The 24,979-nt window shown below is 36.9% G+C and overlaps 1 protein-coding gene across 3 annotated transcripts in view; it reads right to left on the bottom strand.

Moving 5' to 3' along the window:
* PRKD1 (protein kinase D1) overlaps positions 1–24,979 on the bottom strand; it is a 317,471-nt gene that overhangs the window by 74,804 nt on the left and 217,688 nt on the right. For all 3 annotated transcript variants that reach the window (XM_028114819.2, XM_028114820.2, XM_088025056.1), the window contains 2 exons: positions 5,402–5,533; positions 4,250–4,410 (listed from right to left, as the gene is read on the bottom strand). In XM_028114819.2, the coding sequence (XP_027970620.1) occupies positions 4,250–4,410; positions 5,402–5,533 (293 nt within the window). The remainder of the gene's footprint in view (positions 1–4,249; positions 4,411–5,401; positions 5,534–24,979) is intronic.

The following is a 24,979-nucleotide window of genomic DNA, read 5'->3' as shown; positions in this document are numbered from 1 at the left end:
CTTAAATGGAGTTGTCTGTCTTCTAAATTTATGTAGATGTTCTTTATACATTCTGGATAGGAGTCTTTTATAAGACAGATACACTGAAAATACCTTTTCCTATTCAGTGACTTGCTTTCCAATCAATGGTATTTTTTGCTGAAAACAATTTCTTAATTTTAATGATGCCCAATTCATCACTCTATTCCCTTTGACATCAGTGATTTGAGTCCTGTTTAAAAAAGCTCTTCCAACCCCAATTTCTTGTAGATACTCTTCTATGTTATGTCCTAGAAGCTCCCAATCTACCTTAAATTAATTTTGCATATGGTGTAAGGTAGGGTCAAGATTCATATTTTCCAGATAGATACCCAATTGGTCCCAGAAATATGTGTTGAAGAGACCATCTTTTTCTCACAGCAGTGATACCCTTGTCAGCAATCAGGTGGCTTATACATACACACAGGTAGTTTCTAGACTCTTTTTTCTGTTTGATTGGTTTATTGTTCTGCTCTTGCATAATACCACCTTGTTTTTTAATACTTAAACCTTGTGCAATACTACATTGTCTTAACTACGGCTTTATAATAAGGAAATTCTCCAGCATGGTTATACCTCAGGGGTTCTCAACCTCAGCATGACTGACATTTGGGGCCAGATACTTCTTTGTTGTGGGGGCCTATCCTGTGCACTGACCTCTCTGTGATTTCCTTCCTCCTGAGACATCGGTCCCTCAAATCCTGATTGCTTTGGTTGCTCTTGGGTACCTTCAAATATTATTTTGTTCTGGTTTCTTCTGTTATATTTTATTCAGCTTTTATGATTGTCCCTTGTAGGACAGTTGATCAGATATAAGCTTCTTCATAGTTCTGAAAGAGATTATTAACTTTTTGCCTAAGACTAAGTCTCATAGAACACGGTTTCAATTGGTTTTGACTTTTCCTAAATACCACAAGAACATTTGTAAATAAAAATAAAAAGATGAAAAAAATAAATAAAAAGATGAGTAAAGCATAGAGAAATGATAGGATCATTTAATCCTGACTTCTGCAATTTTCTTAAAAGTGCATCAAATGGATATAATCTTAGTAAGTATACTTATGTATAATAATAAAATATATTAATGTGTCCTACTTAAGAACTTATTGGGTTTTTCTCATTTCCTTCTAATACTGGTGATGGTTTACAAAAAGGTATACACCTCCCGCTGAGCTGTTATGCCACAAATTGACTGCATTTTGAGTCTTCTTAAAAGATGGATTGCCTCATGGTTGTTATAATGAATACAGTTTACTGCCAAAATTGATGACAGATAAAGCCTGTCATATGATCTATGTTGTTATACTTGTTTTTCTTAGCAGCAATATGGAAATCTGAGATTCAATTTATGTGCCAAAACTGAATAAATTAATAGAATTACCAGTGTCTTTATCTGTCTGTGAAATGGTGATTTTATAGTCAAAATAAGCCATCAAGTATGGACAGGAAAAATCATTTTCTTATGTTTGAGAAAAAAATCTATACACTTGTCATGGCAGACTTGCAACATGGATGATATCAATGGGATTAATAAGCAATACCACCTTTATATCTTGGTTATTGTCTTTTTCAGAAATGGAAAAATATCTTTTATTGTATATATAACTAAAAGATTTTATTATTATTTCCATATTACTTTTGATTAGATATTCACTCTAAATTTTAAACTGTAATTACTGACCTTTTATGTCTTGCCCAGGGATAAAAAAGGTCATATTCACTGTACTCCAAAATGCCTGGGTAGAGCAGGGTGGTTTTGTCCCTACATAAAGCAGCTGAGGCATGATCATGACCCAAGACAACCAGAAAATACATGCCCTCCACAAAGTGGGCCAGTGTTGGCTTCCTTTCTCAGTTATCGGATAAAACAAGAGATAAATAGGTATATCGTGAGGGCACAGAGAGCTTTGATGCATGGAAAACATGACTTTAAGAACTAGTGGGTCAAAGAGTGTCACAAACATGATTTCCAAAGGCATTTCTCATGTAAAGGCTACCTGTCGGGCATTTTATACAAGGTTATGGAAGTTTATGATAATAATATTTTTCAAAGTATTTTATGGCCCCAATATTTTCTCACCTTACAAATTTCTGATTTGGTCACAATCTTATAAGCCTTCTTGACAGACATGGTTAAAATCTGATTTTTAAAAATAATAAAAAAAACATTTTAAGCATTCTACTATAAAAATTTCCATTCAGCAATAAAGCACTAATGAATTTCAACATTTCATGTAAAATATAGCTTGTAATCAAGTAATTCAAATGATGAAATAATTATTTAATTTGGTTAAATAAAGCAATTAAATAATTTGATTTAAAAACCCATGTTAAAGACTATAGTTATGTAACCTAAATTATATTTACATATAAATTATATATATTTATAAATATACACATGCATATAATTTAAATATGTAATTCAATTTATACTTATAAAATCTAAATTATATATGTAATGTTTTATATTATTTACATGGATGTATGTGTATATATATGTATAAACATGTATACATATATATGTATATATTATAAAAAGTTGAGATAGATCTAAAAGAAGAATCTTTAGCATTAATCATCTAGATTCTAATCTATTCTAATAATGAATGGCTTTAGAGCTTTAGATTTCTTGTGGGATGTTAAATAATCTTTTAAGAACTTTCCTTGGTAAAACTGAAAGAAATATACAATTAGTTTACAATTTTGTTTCTTCAACTTATTTTTTTTATATTTGTAAATATTTATTCTCTTGAACTGAATTGTCTCAGTGACTAACTTAAAAGCAAGAGTAACTACTATAACTTGAAAAATCACTACCTATAAAAATTCAAACTAAATCAAGGAATTTCAGAATTGGGAAGCTGACATGAGTTATTTGAAAAAGTAAATAGTTTTTGATTTAAGTACCTTTCAGTTAGAATATCACTAGTTCCAGTTAATGCAACATTACAGAATAATATAAAATCACGCATACACATTCTGAATAGTTACCGAACATAACATATTCTTCTAGTTAAATGGCAGGAATAAGTACTTGCCTTCCTCCAACAGGTTCACTTCATGAAAGACTGAAAACACAACAAAGTCTCAAAAGAAAGTCTTGGGAAAACAGACTATGACATTTTCCTGTTTACCAAAATGAGCATGTATTTGGGCTATATGTCTGGTTTACGCTGTAACAAACAAAGGACTCATTGATACACCTTTTTTTAGAGATGTCTTCAAAATTTATCGCCCCTCTCCATTCCAAGAAGGATAAATTTAACCATAATGTTGTAATAATTTTTAAAGTTTTTAATTGATTTTTACAATAGCTAGATTATAAAAATTCTTTGTAATATTCTTTGGGGGAAGGGAGCAACTATGGGAAATTCAACGTCTCACACTGTTAGCTTATGTTCTTATTTTAAAGATTTTATTTATTTGACAGAGAGATAGAAAGAGAGAGCACAAGTAGGCAGAGAGACAGGCAGAGGAAGAGGGAGAAGCAGGCTCTCCACTGAGCAGGGAGCCTGATGCGGGGCTCGATCCCAGGACACTGAGGATCCGACTGAGCCACCCAGGCACCCCGTTAAGTTCTTACTTTAAATAATTCACATAATTACCACAATTTTTACTTGGTTTTAAATGTGTGGAAAATCCAAATTTAACTGCCTTAAAGAAGAATATTTAAGTCATATCCGTAAGGTAAGTATTTTAGAGCTAATGGAAATATTTAAAGTATTCAAGCTCTATTTTTCTCTAAGCATTTGTCCATCAGCATCACCCTGACAGTATCACAGAATGTATGCCATTGATGCCAAGACATTAAAGATTTGCCTATTTTCATAAGAGCAAATTTAAAATTTTCTCCCAGAATAAATATTCAGCGACACCACAAAGTACTCTAATAATCTCCAGAGGAGAACTTCTTTTATCTCTGGTTTCCAAGTTTCGACGAACTAATGTTTTGCAATATTCACACACTAGGTTTGCGCTGCTCTGGCCCTACGACCACGATGAAACCTCACATATTTCTAATTGCACGAAGCTCACAGATAAAAGCAAACTCAAAGCTGTTGGGTATTTGACGAAGCACTGACCAATCTCCAGCATAGGCCCTGAGGAAACCTAACCCTTAACACCCTGGCTGTGTCCTCCCTCCCAGGGCACTGTCTTGGCTGACACTGTTATCACACTGTCCCACAGGTTCCTCACGTAAATGGATAAATGGATAAACAGGAGGCTGTACCAGAAGGGGCTCATCAGGGGTGCTGGTGGAGAGCTCAGCAGACGCTGTGCGGACGGTGCTGAGCCCAGTGAGGGAAACGTTGGAGAGCCTTCTCCTCCTCACACCACTGCAATTGTTGGGGATTTTAAATGCACATCTCTTATGGTAATTCAGACCACATCCTGGAAAGAGAAAGTAAAAATGATTTTTGTTCAACCATAAATTAAAAGCTCTTCTGGTATTAAATTATGCATTTTTAAAAATAGTACTGTTTCTTGAGGCTATTTGGAAATTCAAATTTTCTCCTGAGCTTTTTCTGATTTCTTTTCACATTTTGTAAATAGGGTGGGTTTTGAATTCTGATTCTATTGGACAAGCTCAGCAACTATTCTAGTTATTTTTTTTTAAATGTTCTTTGATAGAATGAACTTGGGCTCTGAGGGATCTAGCAACAAAAACCCAAAGAGATTATCTGAGGCATTTTTAACTGCCACAAGTTCTAATGCGAGTGGATGCATAAGGGAAAGTTAATCACAGTGCATCACAACTTTTGAACTACGTTGATTTGAATCCTGGCTCGACAATTTTTTTGTCCACATGACCTTGCATACCTCAGTTTCGCTGTCTATAAAATAGGAATAAGTTACTTTGTAGCATTGTTAAGAAAATATGTAAAATACCTTACATGGTAGTTTCCACATGGTAGATCATTAGGAAGGCACCATTTTCTTTTCAATATTCCCACTATTCATTGTTCACGTAAGACACATGGGTACAAGCTCCGGTCTACCATTCTACAGCTGAATGACCTTGCATGGTTTGGTTAACCTCCTAAATCTCTGCTCATTTCAACAAACTTTTATTGAATGCCTACTAATCCAAATCCTGACCGAAGAAACAAATATTATTTTTAGTTTGTTGCCAAAATAACACAAAAGAAACAAATCTACAAAATACAGGGGAAATGGTATGAGTGTCAGGTTTCCCAGATCAGAGCAAATATGCTGAAGACAGGAAATGTAACAAAATGAACAGAAACAGAATCCATGCACCCAAAAAAATCGCTGGAAGACATCTGAGGGAAAGATGACATTACTGTAGAGGGCACAACATAAGCAGATAGTTGGTATGTTCCCGCATGTGATTGACTTGATTGGGGAGGAAAGACCTTACCTTCACATTTAAGGCCTTGACGAACCAACCCCCACAGCATTTCTCCACAGTGATCACAGAAAGCTGGAGCTCTGTATGAATGAACAAAAAGAGCGTGGGGACGAATCTGAAAGTCTTCAAAGGTGGCAGAAGCTGTAGAAATAGTAACATTGGAAAATAAGTCAAATGGATACTCTGATCTTTAGATAATTAGCATACAGGATAATTAATACACAAGTATGGGTATAACTCTCTGGGCAAAGTCAGGAAAGATAAGATGCAAGACTGCTTGGCTTTAGCAGTGAGACTCCATTCTTCCCACCCCCAACTTTACCACTGGTGGCTTGGCATAGCCTCTCTCCCATCTTCCTGCTAGTCAAAGTTTCAGGGCACTTTGAGAATAGGTAAAATGTGGAAGAAAGCATGAATCAAGGATAGTTCAATCAGATTTACAAATACCTGATGTTACTTAAAAATATTTTGCTTTTTCTTCCCTGAAAGGCAGTCAGAAATATTAATGAAAAAAAATTTGATGGATTGAATTTGACAGATCAGAAGATGGAATACTCGAATATGACCATGAAGAACTACATGAGAAGGGTGGGGCCCCACTGGAAGACGGATGAGCCTCTTCTTTGGGAGATAGAGTTGTTTGAACTCTTAAGGCAATATAAACAAGCATTTATTATGACCTAAAAATAACTAAGCAGCCTCTTCACCAATAGGTAAGAGGTACTGAATACACACGCTGGTGAATTCCAGTCCACTCCTTGAGAAATACACTTTAGCAAATCATACTCATGATGTAGGGTACTTTTTGTTATCACATACTGCTACTTATTCTATATGGTACTCCTGCAAAGTATTGAAATTCATTACTTTTTTAAATTATATTTTTCCAAATGATTATTTTTTTAAAAGATTTTATTTATTTATTTGACAGAGAGAGAGACACACAGCGAGAAAGGGAACAGAAGCAGGGGGAGTGGGAGAGGGAGAAGCAGACTTCCCGTGGAGCAGGGAGCCCGATGCGGGGCTCGATCCCAGGAGTCTGGGATCATGACCCGAGCTGAAGGCAGACGCTTAATGACTGAGCCACCCAGGCTCCCCAAAATGATATTTTTTATTGTGTTACAAAAGTAGTTTATGCTTTTTGTTGTTGTTCAAGTCAAGAAAGATATAGAGAATTGAAAGTAAAAGACCACCCACTTTCCCAAAATTCTAATGGGTAGGGGGTGTATCTTTCTAGATTTATTTGCATACATAGCGTAATGTTGAGCTTACCCGGGACACTCGAGTGAGTGTGCTGAGCTGGAAGGGAGAAGGGCTGGATGCAGCTTTGCATTTACTCAAGTGACTCCTCACCTAATCACCATGAGCCTCAGTTTCTTATACATAAAAAGAGAAGATCTGACTGATGGTAACTTCTCCAAGCCCTAAAAGTTTACACTTCCATTAAAGTTAGGACCATGTGCACTTGATTTCATAAGGTTTTATTCAAAGAGAATTTGCGGGGGGGGGGGTGGGTGGGAAGGGGAACTTAGGCCTTAAATATAGTGTTCTATTCTGCCTCTCTCTTCCTTCTGGTTGCCTTCTTGCCTTACTTTTTCAACACAACTTTGTTAAGCACCTTCAGTGTTGTCAATGGTACAAAGGGGGATAAAGATCTAATGATGAGTAAGACATCTCTACCGAGCTTACCAAACTAGCAAGAAAGATAGGTAAAAACAAACAAACAAAACCCCCCACGATAAGTATAAAATGACTTCCAAGGTTCAGAGAAACTACAAAATGTGACCTATGATACTAAAGAGAACTAAAACTACAACCCATAGGTGTTCTGGCCCCCAATTAACTGTCCTTTTCATCACACTGGCATTACATCTTATCTTCCCTATCTCCGCCCAAAGAATTATGTCCAATAGGCCCATGCTGTGGAGAATAAATATGTGCAGTTTTCCTATTGCTACCTTGGAGAGCAGGCTATAGGCTAACAAATCATTCACTGAGTGTACTTAGAAGTGCTTACCTTGTTAACTCAAGTATACAAGGTGTCACAGAGTGCATACTGAAGATGTAGGCCATTCATCTCTGCTAGGTAGGTGTCCAAACTTATGAGGACAACTCTGAGGGTAACACATCCCTCAGAGCAAGTGATAACAGAACATGCAGGAAAGTGACTCACTTCAACCAGAAAGAATATTACTGATGGTTCGCAGGACATACAACTGGACCATAATAGGAGATTGAAAATTTTAATGGGTGGATTGTTCTTTGAGCCTTGAATAAAAGCACTTTATTCCAAATTAATGTGCTTTACTGTTGAAAATCAATTTATTAAAATCATGACTTTTACTCAGTTGGAAAGATAATTAAAATAACAAGAATAATTAGGATGTATTGAGCTCTTAATATATATTGGATATTATGCTAAGAGATTTAAGTGTGGGAAGAAGAAGCTGATCAAAGAACTACCAACAACCATGCACCAACATGGCCTCCATGAAGTTCTGACTAGTGTTAATACTTTTTATAAAAAGGATTTCAAATGAAATAAGTTTGAGAAATTGCATACTATGTTTCTCACTTCAAGATTCACAATATTATAGTCAATGCTTATCAGTAAAGGGGTATGATTTGTGTACCAGTCATCTACTTTTGTTGTTTGGTCAAAACACGTCTAATTTGGGGATGGTAAATTCTCTTTAAAACTGAGCTCTCTGACTTATGGACAAAATTTGTTTTTATAATATCAGAGAAGGGGCGCCTGGGTGGCTCAGTCATTAAGTGGCTGCCTTCAGCTCAGGTCATGGTCCCAGGATGCTGGGATAGAAGCCCCATGTCGGGGCTCCCTGCTCTGCGGGGAGCCTGCTTCTCCCTCTCCCACTCCCTCTGCTTGTGTTCCCTCTCTCATTGTGTCTCTCTCTGTCACATAAATAAATAAAATCTTTTAAAAAATAAAATAAAATTTCAAAGAAAATATTTTGTGCCAATCATTAACTCCTTGCCTCTTCTCTCCCCTCCCCCTAAAAAAGTCACCCCTCAGGACCAAACAACTATGATGATACTATAATACCAATTAGTTAATAATTACTGTAGTTTTCAAAATAAGGAACATTAGTATTTGAGAATACGATTACTAAGCTGTGCTCTCAGATATTTTTGAAATAATCAGGAAAAATATAAATAATTAAACTGAAGATTTTCAGTGACCACACTCCTCCACCCCCCCACCCCATTTTGCCAGGTAAGTTTGTTTTTTCACTTTTTGAAGGGGATTAACATTCATAAGCGGTTAGCACCCTTGACTTATGTTTAAATGCCATTTTCTAAAGTTCAATTTTAATATTCTCCTGTTAATTTTAGAATAATTAAATAGATTTTTAAAATAAAACTACCAAGTATGGGGAGGTTTTACATCCATTTGAAATCAAAGCACAACATCCATTCATTATGAATTTACCTGTTCTGCACCCTGGGGGAAATCAGCATTAGCTGAGTGTATGCATGCCATCTCGTCTAATCACAAAATTGCACTTCAGAGATAATCACTTAGCACAGGAAAACAAAGTGAATGCTGTAATTCCATTTCACTTAAGTTTTGGAATCAAAATGGACAGAAGAGAGTAGGAATGTTAAAGCGTCTAGAGACTCCAAGAGAGGAACAATGTGCTGTCAGTTTGTCATAATCAATCAACCAACCTAAATTAAAAGCATGTGACAGGGCTACAAACTAAGCACAATGGGCCCCTTATACTGGTATTTGTGTCTCTTTGATTTGCTCTATTCAAAGTCTATTGTTATACACCAGTGTGCAGGAGAGGAGAAAATGACATGCTTTCCTTAGTCACTGAGCATTTGAAACAGGTAATTGAGCCAAAAACTCTAAAATAATCAGTAGTTCTTTTAAGGTTCATTATGAATTGTTGCACAAAATGGAATAAACTGGTTAGCAGTACAGAAGAACTGAGGCTTCTGATGCAAAATAAATAATCTCTAGAGGTCAAAATTATTTGCATAATAAAGTAAAATAATGTCAGCTCCTCCAAGATTTGCAGTAATTTTTTTATTGGTAATTTTGGCAATTTCGGAGAAGCATTAACTCTTTCTGGCATCAGCAATTTGGGACAGATATAAGAGAAAAGGTTATCATCTCTTTCCGTTTTTTACCAGCAGTCTATGAAGTAGATATTATTATCCCTACTTTACAAATGAGAAAACTGAGTCTCAGAGAAATTAAGGAGCTGTCCTAGGTAACAGAGCATCCTGATTCAGAAAGTCTCCACACCTGAACCATACAAATTCTCTAAGCCGCTCTGGATCAAATTATCATATTTCTCTGACCATTAAAAATATTATGGATTATAAACTGCATCTTTATTTTATGAATCACTAGAAAAGATTTTTTAAAAACACAATTAAATATAACACATTAGCCTCGTATCATGCATCCTTATCTCAGAGATGCAAAAGATATTGGACAGAAAAGGAGTCCATGAAATAACCATAGAATGAAATTAATTCTGTTTGTGATCAACTATCCTTTTAATATGCTTTCTGCATGGACTCCATTTTTTTAAATCCTTCTGCCTCCAAACCAATAGGAGTTAGTAACAATAACTGGTTTTTAAATTGTCACAAAATCAAAGGTAATGCATCACTAACAGCCAGTGGAATTTTGTGTCCACATGATAACCAGTGTTGCCACATTCACCTGGTAAGTCTGGCCAAGTGCAAAACATTACGAAGTTTTTTAAAGCTCTTAAGATTTATTGTAGATAAATTTGCCTTTTCCCTAACCTCCAGAATACTGCAAATAGCTTCTGGGTATCATTCCCACATAAATACACATACTCATCAGTTTTAAGGCTAAGAAACGATTATGTCCTTTAACATCCCATCATTTATCCAGACACACAAATAGATGTACATAAATCATCCTCGGTTCCTTGAGAGCTTCCATTGGTGGAATGATGACTCCTCACAAATCAGTTTATTGCATTTGTGAATACATCAAATTAGTAGAAAGATTTCTTTTTTTAATTCTGAGACTCAAACACTCCTCTGTAACTTCGACATGGTCCACATCTTTCATAAATTAGCTCGTGGAGGCCAAGTGGTCCTAATATCTTCAAGTATGTAGTTGACTAATGCTAGTTTTATTGATGTATCTACAACCCATTAAGTAACGTAGTATATGTTTGAAAGAGAAAAATGACAAGGAAACGGTATCTGCTGTTGAGGGTTCAAAGTCGAAGTGAGGATGACAGACCCCTAATAATCATAATAGAAAATGCAGAGATGGAAACAGAAAAGGGTGACTAAAACTGTCTGGATCTGTCAAGGAGAGCTACCTCAAGGACAGACACTGAACAGAACCGAAGGATGAAGTGTATTGTATTTTGAAAAGTAGACAATGGGATGAAGAGGGAACATTTTTATATAGTCCGATTTTATTTAAATATAGACAATTTATAGGATTAGCTACATATTTCTTTATAACTATAATTACTGTGAGTTCTTGACATTTCATCTTTGGTGCACTGTCGGGACAGTTAGCAAAGGGACTCCCAACTGTCCATGCGGCAGGTACCTGAAGTTTGACAACAGATCATTTCTATGCTATTGTGGCCCACATATTTGACAGTACTTATAAAATTAAGTTTGCATATGTCTGTACTACCTCTACCCCCCATACACACATATCTACATGGACATCCTAAGGCTGGTCATTTCTTTCTGCTTCTTCATTTGTCTCAGTCTCTCCAAGCCATGTTTGTACCAGATTCTCCCTTTGAAGAAATGAGATGGGAATTTCCATTTTTGACTCATATCTGACCAGAAAAATTTTAGTGAGGTGCAATGATGGGAACTTGGGAGGCTATGAATATCCCAGAGGTTATAGCAGCCAAGAGAAAAAAAACCATAAAATGCATTTAGATATGTTGATTAGGCAGTTCAGAAAGTTCTGGGAAAATATTTTATAAGTCCATGGCCAGAGACCCTTAAAAAAATATGGCTCCAAGAGGAATGGTCTCTCAAGCCAGATTGATAGCACAATAACAAGTTACCCTAATTAGGAAGAAAAAGGGGTGGGAGCTAGAGAAACTGACGTAACCTCCCAGGGAACTCTCTGACAAGCTCATACTGAAAAATAACATGCATCAGCTACAGAAGGGGCAGCCGAGTCTGGTGAAGGCAAATGGTGGTTCCGGCCAGTAAGAGCCACCCCGAGAAGACTAATGGAAAGAAAAAGCCGAAGCTTTGAAAAAGCCTGAAACAGAACAAACGACCTTGCAGCCATGTGATATGTGGAAAGGATGAAGTCGAGATAGTCCTGAACCATCAAAAAAACAAAAAACAAAAAACAAAAAACCACACACACAGCTTAATGCTAACAAACAAAATAGAAAAAGCTGAATTTTTCAGTTGTAATTCTTTCCCTATCTTTTCTAGGGGAAGAGGACTATTTTCAAAAAACAAGAAATTAGAAGTACAAATATATTTCAGAAGAAAAGAGAGTAGATGAACAAAGATTATCTAAGGGCTTTAACTGAACTATTTTAAATAAGCCATAAGAAATCTTATACACGAGGGCTCAAAATTCACCCTTAATCTTAAGAAAACATCTACTGCAATATTCTTACAGAATATTCTAACAAAATCTCATTGGGCTTAATGCAATTATTCTGAAGGCCTTCTGTATGAAAAACAGAAAACATTCTGATACAAATATAAAAGTTTAAAAGGAGAGTAAAGAAATTCAGCCCTAGTTTATATCAGAATATTCTATAAAACTATATTTTAAAAATGTGCTGGCTGTAGGGGCACCTGGGTGGCTCAGTCGTTAAGCGTCTGCCTTCGGCTCAGGTCATGATCCCAGGGTCCTGGGATCAAGCCCCACTTCGGGCTCCCCGCTCAGCTGGGAGCCTGCTTCTCCCTCTCCCACTCCCCCTGCTTGTGTTCCTTCTCTCGCTGTGTCTCTCTCTCTGTCAAATAAATAAATAAAGTCTTTAAAAAAAAATAAAATAAATTAAAAAAAATAAAAATGTGCTGGCTGTAAGACAAAAGAGATAAAAAAAAAAAGACAGGTCTTGATAGCATAGTAATCCACTCAATGTATGAATTTAAAATATGATAGAGGAAATATCGTAAATCAGTACACCAGGAAAACATTTAACTAAATGATTAACAATTAGCTACATGGTGGAAAATATAACTTAGAATCTTATTTCCTATACTATAGGAAATATTATATTTTTATATAATATTTATAAATTATAAATAATTTACAACTTATAACTTATAAAATAGATTTTATATTATTTCCTATATTACAGGAAATAGTCCTATAATATAGGAAATAAGGAAACATAGGAAATTTCCTACGTTATACATGTATATACATATATATACATACACACATATATATGTAATGTATTATATATGTTATACCTGATGAATAAAAAGTTCAAATAAAACACCAACCTGAACAAAACAGAAGTGAACGCTCATCAAATCTATAAAAGAAACATGACTGTAGAAAGTAAGAGGAGCTCATAAATCTTAACAGTGATGGAAGAAACTGAATGGGCAAGTTCATGAAGATGCTCACGTAGTAGGCACTACTGGTTGACTTGCCAAAGCGTCATAATGACAGTTTCTTTTTTTAAGCATAGTTACAATAGGTTTATTTATGATAATTATATAAAGCTAGGTCACAGAAAGCTAGTTATATTAACATTTTCAGGTATTCAGAATATAACTACTAACATACAAGGAGAGCCCCCTATGCATTGTTAGACACCAGACATACAGGTGACAAGGCCTAGGTTCTATTATGAAAATTGGGAAAGTCTGCATGCATTCATTCTTGCTCAGAAAGAAAGAAATCCTTCTTCTTTTTTTTTTTTTTTCTCTCTGTTTAACCAGAAGCAAGCAGCAAGACAGTGGGAGTGTCTGATGGCAGGGCTACAACCCTGCTCAGGAAGCAGCTGACGATCTGTTCATGAACCAGGAGAATTATAGTTAATGCCTCAGTGACCAACCCTTTGTTTCCCTCCCAGGCAACTGAACTCTCTGGTTGTTGCAGAACATCTGCTTTAGAAGCAGCAATGCCTCCCAATGTGCTCCAGCCACTACTGATGTATGCTTCCCTGTCTTTCACCCAAACCTTTGCTTTGTTTAGCATGTGGCTAACCCCAGGTAGCTAACTCTACTCATCCCCAAACTCAGCTCAGTATCACCTGCTCTGGGAAGCCTTTTGTGATACGACTGCCCCCACCTGATGTAAACTGTCCTCTTCTCTGTTCTCATAAGCGCCTGGGCACACTTGTGTCATAAAATGTATCACTCTATACAGCAACTCCCTTCCTTACTCCTTTATCTGTTCACATCTGACATAACAGATTGCTGGAGGACAGAGATCATACCTTCTCTCACTTTATATGCACATATTAATGATCAATTAATATGATTCAACCATGGCTGAATAAATAAAGCAGTGCCTTCAAAACTCAAACACTTGTCTGCAGATCCCAGGTTCTATATTTTATGAAATCCCAGCAATCTCTAAATACAGTATTTGAAGTTTAAAAGCAAAGCCCATCAAAACCATAATTTGGATCACATTTTACAAAGTGTCTAGCAATGCTTTTCAGAGATGTCCTTGCTAGTTCCTTATTACTGTAAAGGAAGCCTGGTGTTGTAGTCATGAAAACCATGGACACAGCGTCAGAGCAGACCTGGCTACTAATCCTGGTCATAGCAAGTGAGTGACCTTAGGTAAATCACAGTCCACTTCTCTAAACCTCAGTCTCCCTGTCTACAAAACTAGCTTAGTAAAGCTCACCTGACTGGGATGTGAGAAGACACAAAGTAACCAGCACAGTCCCAGTGGTGGTTATCGCAAAAACGTCTTGGCATAATTTAGATTAACAGTGCGGGCTTTGTAATCCGAAAGACCTGGGTTTGAATCCCAGTTATTATTAATATTATTTATAATTATTATTGTCACCATCAATATTAATGGAAGGCAATGCTGCTTTTAAATCTATTACCAATCCATAGCACTTAAAAAATCCAAGGACTTTAAAAACTACTACCGTTTGTTCCCTCTATTACCTTATAAAGAATATGTTTCCACTCCAGAGGAAATTGCTTTTCTATCTACTGTTCTGGTTAACACTAATTAAATGGAGCTAAGCCCATAGGATGGTGTCTAGTTCCTTCTCTAAAATGAATCAATTAACAGTTGGGAATTGCTGTGGGGAAAGAAGGGTCACCGTATCCTGATGTGACTGAATGACAAATGCCACAGCTGGAAAGAGATTAGAGAGCATCTCAGGTCAAGAAAGAACATAAATGGTTGCCCCATGTGTCCAAGATAGAGGAAAAAGAAAATTAAGTAAAAATGTCATGGAGTCAAATTCTAGCTAATGAGTATAGGCTCTGCAGGCACCCTGAATGAGGGAAAGAAAGGTCAAGTCTGTTTCTTAGAAAGCTCCGGAGCATACAGGAAACGTTATGCATTTAAAAGGATAATGACCTCATTTACATGAGGAACCCCCACATACAAACCGCCCTTTAGATACTTAAAAAAGCTGGTAGACAAGGCTAGGTACAGTACTATGGGAAATGCTCTGATAGGCAGCAGGGTTTCTGGCAACAAATGGCATCACTGTTGTCAAGGACATCTGCACACAGAGATACCAGACTGAGGTCCTAGATGCTCTGCTTCAAGCTGAGGTCTCACTGTACCTTTCATAAAAACAGATGCTTACTTTTGCTTCACAAACAACAGAACCCTTAAAAGCTGTGAAATCGGCTGGGTATTCCCATTGCAGAAGAAGCAAGAGTTCAGTGCGGGCTGAACTGAATCCAGGGCTTGCTGCACACAGGAAAAGTTCTGGCTGCCGCTCAGGGGACCAAGGGAAGGGGATGTACTGCTGAGGAGCTCCCTGCGTTCTTTCTGAAGAACCAGGCTCATTGATTTCATTGGTCTATGCTAGCTCACCAGAATAAGAGCTTTACCCATTGAAAATCTGAGTTGATGCTTTTTAGTCAGGTGCATTGAGGCGCAATTTACATTAAGTAAAATCCACGCTTTTTTGTGCACAGTTTTGATAAACATGTCATTATGTAACTAACACCATAATCGAGAAACGTGCCAATTTTATCAACTCCTCCCAAATTCCCCTGTGCCGCTGTGTAGACAATCCCCTCCTCACCCCTGGCACCCTGCCCTGACAACCATTGATGTATTTTCTGTCCCTTTTTCAAAATGTCGTATAAATGTAGCCTTTTGAGTATAGCTTCTGTCAGCATAATGCATTTGAAATTCATGCATGTTCTATGTGAATCTGTAGTTCACTCCTGTTTATGGCTGAGTTGTAGTCCATGTGGTTGATACACTACAGCCTGCTGGCCAACTCTCCAGGTGAATTCTTTCAACAGAACATCAGTTTATCCATCTCCCAGGGCATTAGGGCATACGGTCATTTTGAGATTGAGGGTGGTAGGGATGTAGGGTCCAGAGCCCAGGTTCCAGGGGGAAGGCAGAGGTGGAAAGGAATGTTTGTGATCAGTCCAGGACATCCATAACATGGGACTTTACTGTCGAAAACAATTTCTTTTTTATAACACTGGACAGCATATGACTTTGGGAGGAGATAAGGTGGCTTCACTGCTATTTCCACCTACCACTTACAAGCTGTAGGATCTCTCTGTACCTTATTTCCCTCATCTTTTGAAATGGGTAGAAAAATAAACTCAAATAACAGTTTCACAATCATTTTAATGAGAAAATATTTAAAAATAACAGTATTATATTTGGCATTACACTGTGGTAGTACACAAAATATGGTAAAATATAGTAGACATTTTCTCAAATTTATATGCATATGTAGATTTATAATAATCTTGTATTTATGCCATTAGCAAAAAATAAATTCAAAATAGATCATAGACTTAAACATAAAAGCTAAACTGTAAAACTTCTAGAAGACAACCTTAGAGAAAATGTTTATGACCTTGGGCTAAGCAAAGATTTCTTAGATACAACCAACACTTTAATTAATTTTTAAAAATTGGTAGACTTTATCAGAATTAAAAACTTCTGGTCTTCAAAAGATCTCTTAAGAAAATAAAGAGACAAGCTACAATCTGGGAGAAAGTATTTGCAAAATACATTTCGATAAAGGACTTGTATCTAGACTATGTTAAGAACTCTCAACAATATTAAGGAAAGAACCAAAAGAATAAGTTTGAAAGACAGTTGATCAAAGAATCTAATGTAGATGGTAAATAAGCACATGAAACCTCATTCATTGTGGGTACATTGTAGGCTTTGGTACATTAGTTTGGAACTATTACGTCCATTTATGATATTCTTTCAGTTACAAAATCATTCTTGTTCTAAATATTTAATTTACAAATTAATGTGTTTGAGGACATAACTCATATACAGGTCTGTCTATACTTATTTTAGGATCTTATATCACATTCCATCTTTGTAAATGAAATCACAAACTTTGGTCCTACTCAAGAAAATATTTTGGGAGATCATCATTACCAATTTTTAGAAAACACCACAAGTAATTGCAGTTTATGATTTTTAATCTAAAATTAACTATGTTTGGACAAGCTTTAATTAATTTTGTGCAACAACATTCATGTTTTGAATATCAAAATGCTCTGCATGTGTATGGTAAATGAATTATTACTGCAACTTTGTTCATTTACTCATCCAATATACATTTTATTCTCATACAGTACTCTTACAGTCATATCTGAATTTTAGCATTTAATTCTACTTTCTCTCCCATTTTAAATTGCAAATCCCAATGTCATTATTACTTAAAGCAACAAAGGGTTAATTTTATCAGCACATAAATTCTAAACAAGCTATCTAGTGATTTCAGGACAATAGAGGATAAATAGCATAGGAAAAAAATGTTTAAAAGAAGATAGATGTAAATTTTTATGTAAATTTGATGTTTCCTGTTGCAGTTTTAGGTAGTAATGTTTTTTTCCAGGGAGATATACCAGCGCTGAGAGGGAGGGGAACAAAGTAGTTTTCAAATTATATATGCAATCCTTGAAATTCGGATAGTAGCTCCTTTCCTAGTCTAGAGGAATATTCTCCTGCGATTGCCATTCCATGTGATGGCAGAGTTCACTTTGTGCTGGGCATGTAGACAACATGGAGGCAGAAAGGACTGTGTTATTCAGTGCAGTGTAATGGGTTAGAAAGGCCATTCTGGAGCAAGACTGCCTGGTTTGAAAGCCAGCTTCACCACTTAGGAGGTGTCTGAGCCTGGCCATGATTCCTGATTCTGCAGGTCTCAGTGACCACATCTGTAAAATGAGAGTGATAACTGCAATAGGAATTCAGGTTTTGAATGTGGACAAATTAGGCGAAAACTCATAGACACTTTAGAGAGGAAAGTTCTGGAGAATAATTTAGATCATCCTGAATCCAGACCTACATATGGATTTTCCAAGTTATCATATCCACTGCAAATTTGGTATCACTTTGCCTGTTCCTTTCCAGTATTTCCACTTCATTTCTTTTTGTAGTGTTATTCCATTTGGAAAGAATTTCCTGAACTAGGAAAGATAGCTCTTTTCTTCTTAACCTTAATTGGACTGTGCCTTACATATTCTTGTTAAAAAGGATGTTATTGATTTAAGTTAACTACTTCTTATTAAGATTCATGAAAGATTATAAAAATTGACTAATAATGTCAAATCAACTTGTTATTCCTAGAATAACTTACTTGGTTATTTTGTATTATTCTTTTGTATTCTTACAGATTCTATTTTTCTCAACACTTTATTTAGGACTTTTGTAACCAGAAAGCAAAAATATTTCATTAATTGCATGTGGGTTCTGATTTCAGATATTCCTGGGTTTTAGGTAAAATTTTACTACTAAGTAACTGGGAGCTTCCTGGCAAATTACTTAACTTTTCTATACCTCTGAAAAAGGCTTACCATAGTACCTAGTGAATGGTAAGTGTTTAAAAACATTAATCATTCCATTAGTGGACACAGTCTATTCTTTCTGTCTTAGTTTCCTTTCCCTCTTAGTTGGCTTGGGCTGTTGTAACAAAATATTACAGACTGGATAGCTTATAAACAACAGTTCTGGGGGCTGGGAAGTCCAAGATCAAGGAGGCAGCAGATTGAGTGTCTGGTGAGTCTGTTTTCTGGTTCACAGATGGAGGTCTTTCCTGTCACTAATTGTAGATGGCAGAAGGGGTGATAAGGCTCTCTGTGGTATCTTTTATAAGGGCACTAATCCCATTCATGAGGGATCTACCCTCATGACCTAATCACCTCCTAATACCAATCACTTCGGGGGTTAGGATTTCAACATGAAGTTCAGGGACATAAACATTCAATCCACTGCATTTCCTTTTCCTTCTTATGGTGTCTTTTCCAGGTTTCAGTATTAAAATTTTGCTAGGTTTGGGTTAGTTATTAGACAAGATGTTCAACTTTTATGTGTTCTGAAATAGTTTGTGCTTAGGTATTTGATAGAAATTCCACCCAAATTGCCTACACAATGCTCTTTTTTTGAGTGGGCGGGGAGAAAGTTGGTACATCTCAAACAAATTGTAATTTTTTTCTATCAAAAAGTGTATATATGTGTGTGTGAGTGCATATACCAGAGAGTAAATAGAACATTCTAACAAATTATTACAAGCCAAATCATATGACAGTGAATAAATCTTACTATTAAAATATATTTCAGTACTCAAATGATTTTAATTGTATCTCTGATGAAAATAATGGATTTTAACATAAATGTGCAGATTTAAATTAATGAACCGTGAATACTTGAATCACAACACGATTGGCATACATTTAACATGATAATCCTTACCTTAAATCATAAAATATTATTTGAAATGATAACAAGTAAGCATTAAAATAAACATTAAAAACAGATGACAATTTGTACACCAACTTCCAGCTTTAGGTAAGTTAAAAGCTTTAGCCATTATTAAATGCTGCATGTTATCAGAAGGCTATATGGCAGGAGAGAGTGCAATCACTTTCCTGGACTCTTTTTCAGTAATTTTCCTAGATGAAAATGATAAAGAAAAAACACAGAAACCAATCTATGTGCCACAATTATCTAAAAAGTTTATGAAAATAAACCCTAAAAGTGAAAATTTTAATGGAAGAAAATTGATTTGATAATAAGCAAAGAATAGATTCAACGTGTACCATGTGTCAATTTTAGCCCATCTTCCTAAAGGGTGCTATAAACATAATATTAGCACAAGTGATTCTGAGCAAAATATTCCAAAAGGTGATTTTGCCTGTAGGATTATTACATTTGGTAGAGCTTTGAAGTCTCTTCAAAGGCCATTGTTCTTGGCACTCAAAGACTGTATCTGGCCTTCAACATTTCTCGGCTCACTCCACATTTACAGTAACACTCTCTGGAGTATTTCTACACTTGACATGATTAAACCAAACAAATATAGCCTCTTCCAACATATTTAAAAGAAAGTAGCAAAAAGATTCATGGTCATTCCACTAGGATTTTATATTCTAGGGGAGGAAAGATGGTAAATATACTAAAAAACAAACAAATAGGCCAAGTAGACTATAACACAGTATGTAACCAAATATGGATTGGGAGATTGTAAAGGTCAGGAAGAGTTCCTGGGAAGGAGAAGGGAGACTGCACAGACGATATGCTGTAAAAGATGAAGGAAAGTATAAATCTTGAAGAAGAAATAGAATTTCTCAGATAGAAACATGGTGGGAATAAGGTTCAGAAGAGGAAATAAATGTGGGAAGTTTGGAGTACTGAAGGAATCAACATGATCAGATGGGAAGGTCATTATCGTCAAGAAGTGGGAAAGACAGTGGACAGTTTGTCTGGGATCAGCTGATGGCCAACTTTGGTATTTCAAGTTGAGGCTCTAGAATGCAGTAAGACATCCTTTAAAGTCTTTTTTAAAAAATGACTGGAATTTATTTTAGTTAAAAGTATCACATATACAAAAGAGCATATAGAGCATATGAGTAGGTTAAAGAATAACAACAGACAGCCCTCGTACTTTCTATCCAAATGAAGAAAACTACCGTTACCTCAGAAACTGCCTTGGGATCCCCTCCTGAGCTGGTGAAGTATGTAGAAAAGGGTTTTGGTGAGATGAGTTGACTCATGTTTAGAGCATATAAAGGGAAAACACAGAAAGTACAGACACACTTGAGAAAGCAACAAGAACCCAGGGGACCTTAAGCTAGGAAAGCAGCAGTGGGAAAACAGAAGAAAGGGACAACCTATGGAAGAACGGGAAGACAAATATGACTCCCCTTGTTTGTTTATTTTTGGAGTTGCTTTAGTTCGGCTTGTTTTTGCATGGATGAAACAAAACATCGGCACCACTACTTAAAAAAAAAAAGGAAAGGAAGAAAGGTTTGAAGGGAAAGCCCATGTTTTAGACCTATAGTTGAGAGAATGAAAGATTTAAGTGTAAAACCTACATCAGTCCAGTAGAGACTACACGAACCTTTGAGAATAAGTAGAGCAGAGTTAAGATTTGAGGCTTGAGGGCTAAGAAATAACCAGGTGGAGGAGTTGTTAGAGGGCAGAGGGACCCAGGAGCTACTCTGTCACAGATGAGGGAGGAAGAAAGCCTTTGGAGAGGGTGAATTGTGTGGCCTGAGAAAACACCTCCAGACTTTTTAACAGCAGGTCAGTTAGAGACCTTTGCACGAGGTAGTGAAGGGGCAGAGTGTAGCCTGCCAGAAGCTGAGGAAGAAAAAGAAAAGAGAGGAAAGCAGTTATGTAGGTACTTCTTTCCTCATTTAGAAAGCCAAAGGAATCTCCTGTACTTAAGCTTCTCTTATCCACAGCAACTGGCATTATAAGGTAGCAGAGGTCCATGGTGATGCCTTTAGGTGACTGGAGCAAGAGCAAAATGTCCTTGGATTGTAGCCATATCATGATAATCCTGCTAAGGCGACGCATAACTAGCCCTCTGGCACCTTTAATAAGCCCAGGGCAGAGCTGAGACGTTCATCACCTCTTTCCTCCAAGCCTCTTTATGCCTTAAGAAGGAGAAACAAGAACAAATACATATTTCCTATTCAGTGTCAAAGCAGCTGGGCTTTCCTAAATCTCCCTGCGCTTCCTTCTCACAAACTGCCTGCATCTACTGCAGAAGTTCTTGACCTTGGTTGTGCACTAGAATCACCTAGGAAGCTTTCTATCTATGGAAAGTTCTGATCCTGACCTCTAGAGAATCTGATTTAATTATTCTGGTTTGGAGCATAGACACGCATTTTTTTTAAGTTCTCATGAGTGAACAAGGTTGAAAATCACTGCCTAAGGCTGGCCTCACTGATTTTCATGAGTCTCCAGAAGCTGATAATTAAAAAGGACTTAGAACCTAGCATCAGTTTATTATGTTTCAAGCTATTAAGGGGCATATTTGAAGTAAAATGTGATCACCATCCATAATTTTGCTAAGGAGGGGAAAAAAAACAACATTGTATATAACAATTTTAAGAACATCAAAAGACATATGTGACTCTGAATTGTATGATGACAATCAGTGAGGCTAACACAGTAAAAAAAATATGCCTGATGCTATGTTTCAAAGCATAGGGGCAAATATGCCAGTTTAACATAAGCCTAGTAAAATCAGAAACCTATGAGAAAGACAGTCTAACTGAAGTAAAATTCTTCAATCTTCCAAACATCTTTTACCACTGATCAGTGTTTGCCTGTAGGTTCAATAACTCTCCAAAGGCAATGCTGTGAACATCTCCCTAAGAACAAGGAGTGATGATGGCAAAACAGGGGCCATATATATGTCATCCCTTGCCTGGCATCTCTACCTTCATTAGCTGCTAGGATAACCAAGGGAGAGAAGCTATGTGTTTCTTCTCTGTGGATTCTAAAATGTACACATAAGTAGTTTTTTGGACTTGGCCAGTGTGGCATGAAAGATTACATAAGAGAGCAGAGTGTCTGTTCTCAAAGCTATGGTACCATCCTATTAAAAATGCCACTTATGGAAAGCTGATGGTCCATCCTGGACACTGATGAAACGGATTCTAAATAGCAAGAAGCAGGTTTACTGAGTCTTACTGAGTCTTCTTTTTGGATGAGAATCATTCATCTCTAACCCAGTAAGCTCATTTGGTATCTACTTTCTGTCTATTCCTTCATCAGAAATTCACATCTGAATTCAGCTTGCCCAGGGGACATCCATACCTAAAGAAGCAGACCCCCCGATGGGGGGGAACCAAGGTGACCATTTCTGGACAACCACAGTATCTGGTCCATTCTCAAGGGGGAGTTACATTGTAATTAATTGGTCAGATCGCAAGAGACTATGTAGACTGAAGTCCTACAAACGGGTGGAACACTCAGAGGAATAAGGTTGGCTGGGGGATAAGGAAAGATGTGGTCTCTTCTATCTTCCTTGAAGCCTAAGAGGTAGGAGGTAAGGCTAGCCTTTTATGGTGTTTTCTCTAATTGGCTATGGCAGTCCACAGCTGAAGCAACTGCCCTCATCAACTTGACCTATATGTGGAGCTAGGATAGCCACTGTAGTAGAACAAATATGACAGTTCTAAGTCATGGCCAAGAGTATACACCGGGGTCAAAGCCCTGGGCATAAGCCTTTGGCCTCCTCCTTTGCTCCGTGTGTGTGTGTGTGTGTGTGTGTGTGTGTGTGTGTGTGTGTGCGTGTCCCCACTAGATAACACTGTATTAAAGTCTGTCAAAGACATGCTCTGTGTATTCAATCCAAAAATCTAAATCCAACTCTCATGAAAGGTTTTCCAACAATTACCACTAAGGTTTTTAGAAAAAAAGTTAAATTCTTGCTATTTAAAATGTGGTCCATGGACCTGAAGCCTCAATATCTGAGAGCTTCTTAGAAAGGCAATCTCAGACAACCACACCTCATACTCTACCCTCTAAGACGGTGGGAATCCTTTACCCTGCCAGACCCACTGAATCAGAATCTACATCTTAACAAGATACCCAGGATATTCACATGCACATAATGAGATCCGAGACTTCTCAGCTGATGAGGTTTTGACTTTGAGTTGATTCTATCATGACTTTGGGTGATCTTGGGATGTGGTCAGTGTATTTTGGATATGGGTTGGATGTGAATCTTTTTGGGCCAGAAGAAAGACTGATAGGCACAACAGTCACTCCGTCCCCTCCTAAAGATGTCTACGTCTAAATCCCCCAAACCAGTAAATATGTTATGACAAAGATAAATCAAGCTAGCAGTTGGAGTTAGGGCTGTTAATCAGCTGACTTTAGACACGGAGATGATCTTGGATTATCTGGGTCAGTACACTGTAGTCACAATGGTCCTTAAATGCGGAAGAGGGAAGCAGAGGATGCAAAATGAGGAGGATTCACTTGGTCATTGCTGGCACTGAAGATGGTGGAGGGCCAAGGGCCAAGGAGTGTGGGCCTCGAGAAACTGGAAAGGGCAAGGAAACATGGCCAGTGAGACCCATTTGCATTTCTCACCTCCAGAACTAGAAGATAAATTTGTACTGTTTGAAGACAATAAAACTGTGGTAATTTGTTAAAGCAGCAAAAGAAAACTGAACAGGGAAGCACTGTTCCATTTGTTTCAGCTTTGCTCTGTAGAGTTCTATACTAGTATTTTGGGACAAATTTCCTGCTGCAAAGAAAGTATTACTGTTTCTTGTTTACCTGCTCCCTTTCATATTGTATATTCTCTTGCTTTCAAAACTGGGAGACTAATGCATTAAAAAAAATCCCCAAACTTTATTTAGCTACTGCCTCCAACTTTTTCTCACAGTAAAACTTCAGTTTTCTTATGTACTTTCTGCTCCCTGACCCTTTGTCTTTTCAGGAGAATGAGAATAGGTGATGAATTTAAAACCTTAAGACTAAAAAGGAAAAAGAGAAGAGAAACTGGTACCCTGGCAAATTTGTTCTGTTTCTGAGTAATCACAAGCTAATTATATTTATATGTGTCCATAACAGAGATGAGTAATATTTTCACATTGGGTGAAGGGAAAGGTGAATAAGTTGTCTGTGCCGCTGTTACACAGTGTCCACATGGGACCAACCCTGCCTCCCTCACGTCACCAGTCAATGTGTCTTTGGAAAGTCATTATGACAGGCATTATTCTCCATTGTATTCTGAGTAATGTGACCCATGCAGAGACTTCTATTATGTTGAAATTATTAGGCGGGTACTTAGACATGTCAAGCAATTACACACTTGAATATCTTTAAATTAAGTAAGGAAAAATATTATCCTTGAGAAATGTTTCTCTTTTGTCATAGCTATATTTTATTGTCCTTTGTGTAAAATCAGAACCTGCCCTCATGGATCCTAGTTTCTATTCTATGCTTTTTATTGCACGCAACATATAAACATGCAACATGGCACAATTTGTATTCAAGAATTCACGTACTTAATGGTGAAATGCTTTTAGAAGATCAGTAGAAGCCAAAAACACTAAGAGAATGCTGAGAAAATGAGCAGTTAAGCTTCTGAAATTGCTGAGTATAGATGTAATTCTCAATTATACTACCAATGACATTTGCCAGAGCAA

The sequence above is a fragment of the Eumetopias jubatus genome, unplaced genomic scaffold, assembly GCF_037043125.1.
Source record: "Eumetopias jubatus isolate StellerSeaLion01/CBP00866 unplaced genomic scaffold, mEumJub1_p1.0 scaffold_7, whole genome shotgun sequence".
Classification (NCBI taxonomy): Eukaryota; Metazoa; Chordata; class Mammalia; order Carnivora; family Otariidae; genus Eumetopias; species Eumetopias jubatus.
Note: the sequence above shows the minus strand (reverse complement) of the source record. Positions and strands in the feature narration are given on the sequence as shown.